Source organism: Saccostrea echinata, unplaced genomic scaffold (genome assembly GCF_033153115.1).
Source record: "Saccostrea echinata isolate AGI-Se365-2 ecotype Australia unplaced genomic scaffold, CSIRO_AGI_Sech_v1 ptg000054l, whole genome shotgun sequence".
Taxonomy (NCBI): Eukaryota; Metazoa; Mollusca; class Bivalvia; order Ostreida; family Ostreidae; genus Saccostrea; species Saccostrea echinata.
In genome coordinates, this window is record NW_026889803.1 from 50849797 (window position 1) to 50859661 (window position 9865).

The following is a 9865-nucleotide window of genomic DNA, read 5'->3' on the forward strand; positions in this document are numbered from 1 at the left end:
TGGTCGCCTGCGTGAAAATTCAACGCACTTACCATTACGCTATCGAAGACCATCGCTTAAAATTGAAAAATGATAAATATTTAGAGTCTAGGTTAATCAATTTTTTAATAAATTACATAATTAGCATTCTGGTAAGACTCTCTGTTAAACCTGTAAATATCATAGAAAAATAATGAAAAACAAAAAAGTTCAAAAAATTGCCTTTTTTAAATCACTTCCTGTGACGACCGGAAGTGGCGACGACACACGAAATGTTTCGATCACACATCTAGAAACGACATTCTATCATACCTGAAAGTTTCAGACTCCTACCTTTAACAGTTTCTGAGAACATTCACGGACTAGATTTTTAGTGGAAAAAGTGAAAAATCGTAATAATTCCTGACCGGAAGTAATTTTTTCCAAACTTTTTCAATATTTCAAAATGGCATGAGATAATACATCATTCCTGAAAATTTGGCTGAAAATGATTGAGTAGTTTTTGAGATATCGCGATTTGAAAAGGTCAGAAAAATAAAAATGAAAAATAATAATAATAATAATAATAATAATAATAATAATAATAATAAGAAACAGTAGAATCACTATAAGGTCTTCCGTGAAGACGGAAGACCTTAATAATAAGAAGAAACAATAGAATCACTATAAGGTCTTCCGTGGAGACGGAAGACCTTAATAATAAGAAGAAACAGAGTAAAAACAATATGTTCCCAAACTTCGTTTGGGGAACATAATAAGAGCACCTGAAGTACAATATCCATAACATAGTATAACAGGTTTCAAAATAAACGTCAATAAATGAAATTGTTATTTTTCAAGTTTTTACAAAAGGGGTAGGAGGGCGATGGAGACGTACATCTGCTTCAAAACTTAATGCGGGATTTTAAACAATTCCCCGCGCTTGCGCGGGATTTCATCTAGTTTAATTGTATTTCTACCAAAAAACATTTTTTTTATATCAATTATATCCCTCAACGTGCTAGATAATATATTCTGAATGCTATAATATAAAATTGAAATTTAAATTCATCAAACTTTTAAAATGCACATTAAGATTTGTGTAATAAATACTGAAGAAATTGCCATTATAACCCCGTGATATTCCCTTTCATCTCTGCAGTCTACAGTGGCGCGGCATTGACACTGCAGATTTTCAGTACATTCTGTTACACAAGAACACCTTCACAACTGTCTCATTAATATTTCATTAATTCGTCGCAAAAAAAAATTCATTTTATGTGTATTCGTATAAAAATCTGTTTAAACTGTTATCCAGAATAATATGAAGTTGAAAATCAAAAACATTTTTGATTTTCAACTTCACTTTAACTTTAAATCTAAGCAAATATACGGCATTTCTCAGTGTATATCTATACAAAGATAAATTTATTATATTTGCTTAGTTTTAAAGTTAAGAAATGTACAATTTATAGAAATATGCGTCTATCTATTATCCAATCGAAATTTGGAAATTCGTACCTAAGCAAATGCGAAAATTTACTTTTACTGCAAAATTTTAATTTTCAAAATAAACATTTCATTTTAAGTCCAGACAGGAAAAGGTAAATATATATACAAAGAGATAACTTTCAATGTCATTGCATTCAGTTATATGAATGAGAAATCAGAAAATTAATTCAGAACTGCTAAAACCACAGAAACCCACTTGAGAGCTCACATTAACTTGGCATTGAGAGAAAGCGTTATCACTTGCGCGATCCTGCACGTGCAGAAATAACGGAAATGAAAACTTGTCATCTGTACTCAATATTTCTTACATGATATTTTATCAACTCGCGTTTAAAATTATGAATATTAGGCCAAATAACACCAGGAAGTCGTCGATCAGATCTTTGAGAAATTTCAGAAAGGTCGGAGGTACCCTGCCCACGAGAAGTTGAATTATTTTTGTAACACGGTGTAATAAAAAACAAGGTTTTACATTCATGTACACATACGATTAGAAATTAAACAATGTCTTCTGTTCTGAACAGGGCATACTCTTAGTCAGTCTTCTGCTATGCCAAGTTATGTCATTTGTCTAGAAATTCTACCAGAAATTCTACTAAACAGTGGAATCTGAACACATATTCATATTACAAGAATGGACTTTCTTGTAGGACAAGATCAAGTGATTGCATTACTTTTGTTATAAGTAAAGCAGACTTGTTACAACATAACGACATCTGGACTGTCAGATAGAGCCTCATTAACGTTCTATGGCTTTGTCATATTTATATTATCTAATGCTACATCAAAGACCCCTCTCCTCCCAGAAAATTACACAGGGCGTGTGCAGTAAACACACGTTCCTAATGTTTCGGGTATGCAAGAGACTACAGACTGGAATTGTGGCCTGCAAGTGAAATAGGTGACCTAGTGTAAAAGCATACTCTTGTTGTGGAAAGTCGACACCCAGTTCTGACACCCATAATTATGTCAATTCTTCATTGTTAATTAAGACCAGAGGCCTACATAAGCATCGGCTTCCGAGATTGAGTAGATTTTTATGCTTACAAGACGAGTTGATGTTGACTCGTGCAGCAATGGCACGCGAGGAAACATGCAAGTAAATTACCCTTGTCTTAATTTTATACAATCTTCGTACAGAATGTTTGCAAAAATCCATTATGCAAGTAAAATCGTGGTGAACACGTGTTTCTCATAAAGAGCGTGCGTAAAAAGTGTCTCCCGGCTTTGGCTGTCTGTGCATAGTTTTTGAAGCCATTGAAGATCACTTTTGTGCATGTCTGTTCGTACTCGATCCCGATCTTTAACAGGCGTCATCAGTATATAATACGACCCATCGTTCCCACGCTATTGTAAACAAACATTATGAAGAACTTTTTGCTCAGTGGTTCAAGAAAAACGTGGAAGATGCATTCCGTCAATAGAGATTTCCTCATTTATGTTTTTTGTGTAAAATATAAACAGCGGAAGTTATTCCGTGATTTGACAGCTGTTTTTTTTACACTGTTCTTCGAGAATATGGTCTTGGAAAAGTGCCTACTACACAAATTATTTCTACGCAACCGTGGGAATAGTGCAAAGGAAGTGCTATTTCATTCATAAAATAAAAATGATCAAATATGTCAGATTTATTCACGTTTCATTTTTCAAATCATTTTAATTAGACATTCATATTTTGCTGTCAAAACGATTTTAAGGTTGCCTGTCAGCAGTGTATACTTTGGTTAATTATTCGAAATCGGCATAGAATTAATTTATAAAAGGGAACATGTGTTGTTAGTATAGTTTGACGTTCAGCGAGCAGCACGACCATTTAAAGATTCCTGGTAATTAGAATTATGCAATGCTCAGCATTTCCACTGCCTCTGTTTTATGTTTGTTACCGTGCGGGACAGACGACCTTGAATTGTAATTCTGATACAAAACTCGTTCTTGTACAAAATAGGAAAACTCTTCTCCTTCCCCGCTCAGGTCACAAGCTTCTGTGTTTAACATGAACACATGGAATATTTTTCAATCATAAATTGTCAGAAAGATTCCTCTTCCGAAGACGTGTGCTGTTATAAATGACACAAGCGGGTCGCTACCATTGGCGTGTTCCAAACATCGGGGCCGCTTAGTGTCACAATTAATCATTTGTTTATCTAGATTTTCGGCCACAATTACCGTAGCTAGCATCACTTCACACATCGACATGCTGCAGATCTTCTGCCGTCCCACATGTTATGATAGTATCTCACATAAACAAAGGAAACCGTCCAAAAGTGCCAGATTTTATTCTTGGGAAATTTCGAGAAACATACATAGAGTCATTGCTTCGACAATATTCACAAATTTTGTTAATAACTTGTTAAAAAAAAAAATGAACATATAAAAATTAAAAGCTACCATCAAATATTTGAAAAAATATATATCTTTTACAACTTTTCACGATGTTAGGTTTAATAATATGAAGAAGTAAACTACAAAACAAAACATGTTTGCTTTCAATACAAAATGTCGATGCCTTCAAAAAGAGTTGTCAAATAGGCAAAGGCCAAGCGCACCAAACAAAAGGATAAAAAAAATGTCAATAAAATATATAAAAATAGAAGAAAAATTCCAAACATTTTTTAATGTAAAATTACACGACGTCTTTAACTTTCCAGCAACAGATCTGTCTGCATGGATAGATTTTATTGGTCGTCCATTACCCACTGAACAAGTATATACTGAACAGAAGAAAAAAAAACATTACAGAGTTGACTTCATGAGATACTCATCAACAAAATAATCTGCATCAAATACTCAGAATGTAAAATATATAAATGTTTTGAAACTGAGAAATGGCGTAATGTGTAATGTACAGAACTATAAATAAATGGCGAACATGGAAAATAAATAAAATTATTTCAAAATAAATATGCAACACACAACACTCCAGACAGAATAAATAAAAATAAATTATCACACATAAGTAAACTCACTTAAAAAGCACTTTGGGTTGAAAAAAATCGCACGCTCTCAAACAAATCCGTATTATATACAATGAAAATTACCAAATCATTTTTTTACATCTTTTTAAGCACTTAGATGTTTAAATATGGAATCACAAAAGTTGTCCATATCATCTTGATTTACATGTAGAAGGTCTTATGATTGATATGCGATTTGGTTTATTCAAACAATTATTTCAAATCTGAACCAGTAATTTCTGGAAACTTTTAAGATTTCTGATCTTTCATTACATAAAACAAGACACATTCTTGTGATTAGCACTAGTAAGAAATGTAAAAAAAAAAAAAAAAAAAAAAAAAAAAAAAAAAAAAAAAACGCTTACAAATTCGTGTCCACAGAAATCAGCCCTTTTAAAAATCTGTTTTAAGATCTTTTTTTTTTATCTATTATCTATTTATTTTTATTATTTATCTATTTATTTACTCATTTCATTGAAGGTGCATAAGTTGCTCATCAAACTTTTTTTTTATTTCATGCTAATCACGAAGACAAATATAGGGTTTTAGACTTCGATTCCTTTTCGCATTTGAGCAAATTGCAAAAGATATAAAAAGATAACTATTTTTAATGCTGTTTATAAAACATATAAATACGTCATTATATGTGCTCATAATTATGACTAATTGAGAAAATTCATCAGTCTTTTATTTCAAGTCATTTGGATGTTCTTACATCACGATAGGCATATTCCACAATTTTTGAGTCTGTTTCCCATCATGCTTAAAGGGGTCTCTGATTAGCTTGACAACAAAGACAGCCCTTCTAACAGACACAGAAAGATAGCTTTATCGTCAGTTTCGGACGGACAACAACTACAAACGAAAGTGTCATGAGGAACGACTTAATGAAAACCATATGAGGCGACATAATGACGTTTTCGGTATAATATCAATGACGACCAAGTAAAGACCAATGAAAGTTTGAATATTATATTTGTGTTTTTTAGTATTCTATCGGTACCATTTATAAACTAACCGTTAATCTTTATAAATATTTTGACTAAATTTATCTTTCATTACTACCTTTTTTGTAACTTCATACCCTGGATTTTTCATTTCGTGAATTAGAGTAGTATGTTGTTACTTTAAATAGTTCTCTGACTATTTTCGAGATTATTTCATTTAAAATATTATTCAATCCAATCATCGTGTATAAATTACAAAAATCTACACTTAATTGATTACTTATCAAAATTCCGTTCTGTTTATATTTAGATGAAGTAAATGAATGTGCGAACTGACAACGGAAATCTGGCAATATTTCTTTTTGCCGTGGAATGCTGCTTGTCTTAAAAAAGATCCATTTTGATAGATTATGTAAAAGCAAAAATACGATACATACAATTTGTACGACACGTATTTTGGAATGGTCCAGTCTAGATTTGAAATGCATAGAAAAATGAAAAGTGTGTTGTGACAAAAGTATTGAGATACAAACAATGAACTTGGTCGTGATGATTGGAAAATTTACCATGCCATGTTTGACTATGCCAAGCTTTCTTGGGTACTTGGTGATGAGTCTTGATTAGAATTTTGTCTGTTTCGGTGTTTGTGCGCGCGCACCTCCGATAACCTCTCTTCTTTAGAGCGACTTCGTTGCCCGCGCATGCAAGAAGACTCTTCATGCTTGTACAGGTAGCTCTTCAAAGCAAATGCCTTGCCACACCTTCCACAAACGTACGGTTTTTCTGTTGAATGAGTCTGCACATGCGCCCTGAGGTTTGATTTGTCGGCAAAACATTTTCCACACTTGGGACAATCAAAGGGCTTTTCGCCAGTATGTGTTCTTATATGACCCTAAAAAATACAATAAAAATTTCCGTTAATTTGGTATGTAAAATGTTTCAAACTATTGGTCAATGTAGAAAAAAGTTAAGTAAAACTTTCGTTTTTATATAGTTTGTCATTATAAAGCAAGTGATTTATCCTATCATACCTGAAGAAGCCAGGGCCTGCTGAATCTTTTTCCACAGTACGGACACTCGCACCCCTGACTGTGAGTTCGGACATGCATGCTAAAGGCCGGCATTGATACGTACACCTTTTCGCAGTGTGGACATTTTCGAGCTTTCTTGTCGCTTGCCGATCTGTGTGTTTGTCTGTGACGGGCTAAGTTACTCGAGGTGCTGTAATGCTTGCCACATTCCTCGCAAGGGTAATTGTTATACTCATCATGCTCTGTTGCAGGTGTTGGTCTTGGTGATATTGGCTCGATGATAGGCGAATAAGTCGGTTTGTCGAAATTAAGTACTCTTTTTGCATTTATTGGAGTGTCCATTTGTTCCCTATGCTCCAACAGACCATTTGTGTTTCTTATTAGCTCATACAAAAGCGAAAAATGATCGGAGCATTCAGCATGACAGCGATTGATGGGCGAAAATTCGGGTCGTAATTCTGCACTGAAGTCTGAGTACCGGTTATACGGCGACATTTCTACTTCCGTCCTGTGGTCTGGTACCAGGGATGGGGTTTGTGTTGCGCGCTTCAATTCGGGTACTGCTTCAGTTGAGTAGTCTCTACATCCACCAGTGTCATCCGGGAAATGAAAATACGAATACGATGAGCGCGGTCCCGTGATGAAAGGTGGAGTATGAGCGTTCGAAATTTTGTGAGAGACAATGTTGCTCTCGTTGTGTCTCGAGAGATCGACATCAGGTGATCGTATTGATGTAAGTGGTGACATTCTTCTTTTTGTTGACAAATCTTTCGGGGAGTCATTATCGGTGTCCTGTTCGTTCGAATTGTCTCTGTTCGGGAGTGTTTTATTGTCGTGTTCGATGTAAAATATCTGACGATAGTCCACAAATTCTAAATTGTGCTGTAGATTAGATTGCGCTGGATTGTTTTCCCAGCTTTGATGCATCTCTCCAGCTTCGAAAGGACTTTCGTCATTCCTAATTTCTGCATTTCTGTTACTATTCTCTGAAATTTTAATTAAATACATTTTGAAAATAAGTAAATTGATCTTCCGCGATAAATATATTTCAAGAGGTTTAGAGTAAGAAAAATCTTAACAGCCTTGTTTTGACAGTATAAATAAAGAGAAATCAAATCTTGTTTCTTATACAATGCTTCTGTATGGAAGCCATATTAAAGAAGTGGTCTCTCAGGTGGAATCTAGTTGTCAGAGGTGTCAGAAAAGGTGTCTTTATTATAGGTCTATTTACTCGATACATAAACACACCAGGTGTTCAGTGATGAGTGTGCAAACGATGCAGAGAGGTGTCAGAAGGCATTTGTCAGCTGCACATTTACAGATGATTCACTTGGCGAGAGATACCATATAATCACATCAGCAGTGGCGATGATTCTGCAGGTGATTCATGACCTTGTGAGCCCTCGAGCCTCACCAGGGGTCAGCCTTAAAATTACGACACACGAGAAAACAAGACCAGTGTTTACACTGCATGAGTTTGCAGACTCGAGTAATTATCGTGAGATCAAAATGAGGCGGTATAGATCCGAGCTGTGCCGTCTGAGTTCCCTGCTGAGCGGACACGACTTTGTAATATTCTATACCACATAACTTTAAGAGGTTTGAGAACTTTTGAAATATGACAGTCTGCTCTTCTGTATAACTTCTGTATAAATTCTTTCATTATAAACAAATGTTGCTAGCAGAAACATATCTTTATATGTGGAATTGCACTTTGTAAGCATATATGAAAAAGCTTTTATTTTTACATAAATATCATAAAGATTTTGTTTTGCAAGTCCACATAGAGTAAACAATTCCACAAATAAAATATGACACCTTGTCCTTGAAAACCTAGTGGACAACATGAAATCAGCAAGATGAATTGATTAAGTATCTGAAAAATGCAAACACACAATAGCCCCCTATTAATCTTACAATCTAAATAAATATAAAACACTCATGAAACCGAACGTATCTAGAAAATGTAAATTACATACAGCACATTCTAGAATACATTTACTATTCTGATGCAAAATTTATCAAAGAAATATATATATAACAAACAAATGAAATAATATAATATAGAATAGAATACATTTATTTGCTAATCATGTACTAGTAGATTCTTTTGCTAAGAAGATCTGAAGTGTTAATTCTTGGAAGTAATCCTCATTTGCAAAAAAAAAAAAAAGTAAAAGACAGTTATTACCTGCAGATAATTCTTTGATTTTCTTCTTTTCAATTAGAAACCTCCGATTTGTCAATAAAAAGGATTTTGGCATGGTAAATTTCCAGGTGACATGAAATGAGTGCCGATGGTGAATGTTTACGTGCAGCACGTGCGCTTGCTGTCGATCTTCTGGCAGACAAGCCCTCTCTGGCAGTGCTGCCAAGAAGCACGCGCAACAAGTGTCAAAGGCAAAACTACTCCCACTACTGTCCAAAAAACGCCGGCAAACGGATAGATGTCTTTTTGTAGAAATGGGATGTTATACTGCTATATTCTTCATAACATGACTGTGTTGAACACATCAGTTTGAAATTATGTCGAATTCAAATTAGCATTATTTTATTTTTTTAACTGACAAGTTAATATCTGATTGGGGATTTAAAAATATAAATGTATATATACAGGAATAATTGCATAAGTAATGTCTTTTCCCCCTATTATCATACCATGGAATAAAAAAGAGAAAACAATTTTACTCTGGGTTTTCATAACATTGCAAACATATGCGATCTTTTTTATCGTGCCATTCATGGTTTCATTGCATCCTTATTGCGCGTGGAGTTCAAGTTTCCGACTACATAATTGTTTTAATTCTCAAACAACTTTACAGATCTTGGTTTTTATGCTTACGTGCCTCGAAAAGCACGTGCTTTACCATATAAAATAGCTTGATAAATCTTCGAAAGTGACATTGTAGTAGTGGGAGAAGGAGTCGTTGTTATGGAAACCAAAAGACATGGATGATACGGCACGAGAAAACATGTGGTAAGAATTTGACGAAGTAGATACGGAACAGAGTGCCTCGCTTCCCCGGGGCTCGGGTTTCCATGGCCTACATTGATCGATCACCAAGCGTTGCGTAAAACGACTCGTGCCCTGTGATCGCGCGAGCAAGTATCGCACATTATCAAGATATACGAAAGCTGGGATCCGGTTTTAATCAAGATTTGACCGAAATGAATTTGAGATAAGTTTATTATTCGAAATGAGAACAACTGTGCTGCTAAATTGCTTATTGAAGATTTCTCTGTTACACCAAGATATTTTACAAGCAGACGGGCACTTTCTTCTGATGACGTGTTTTATTATAATAATTTTTTATGGCACGGTACGTGAGAATTTCAAAAAGCACCAGAATTCCGTTGCAGCAAATCTAGTGTATTATGCTAGCTTGAAGCTAGGTTGGGTGACCATGCATTGAACAAATTTTCATAATATGCAACACTAAGTTTTATGAAAGAATTGCGCAAG

At 34.6% G+C, this 9865-nt stretch overlaps 1 protein-coding gene across 1 annotated transcript; it reads right to left on the bottom strand.

The window, feature by feature from the left end:
- Positions 1-3730: 3730 nt before the first annotated feature.
- Positions 3731-8743, bottom strand: LOC133172297 (zinc finger protein 691-like). The gene is made up of 3 exons (XM_061307158.1): positions 8594-8743; positions 6403-7388; positions 3731-6263 (listed from the first exon to the last, which is right to left on the bottom strand). Exons 1-3 carry the CDS (start codon positions 8664-8666, stop codon positions 5952-5954), a joined length of 1371 nt encoding a protein of 456 aa, XP_061163142.1. The 5' UTR covers positions 8667-8743; the 3' UTR covers positions 3731-5951.
- Positions 8744-9865: the final 1122 nt, after the last annotated feature.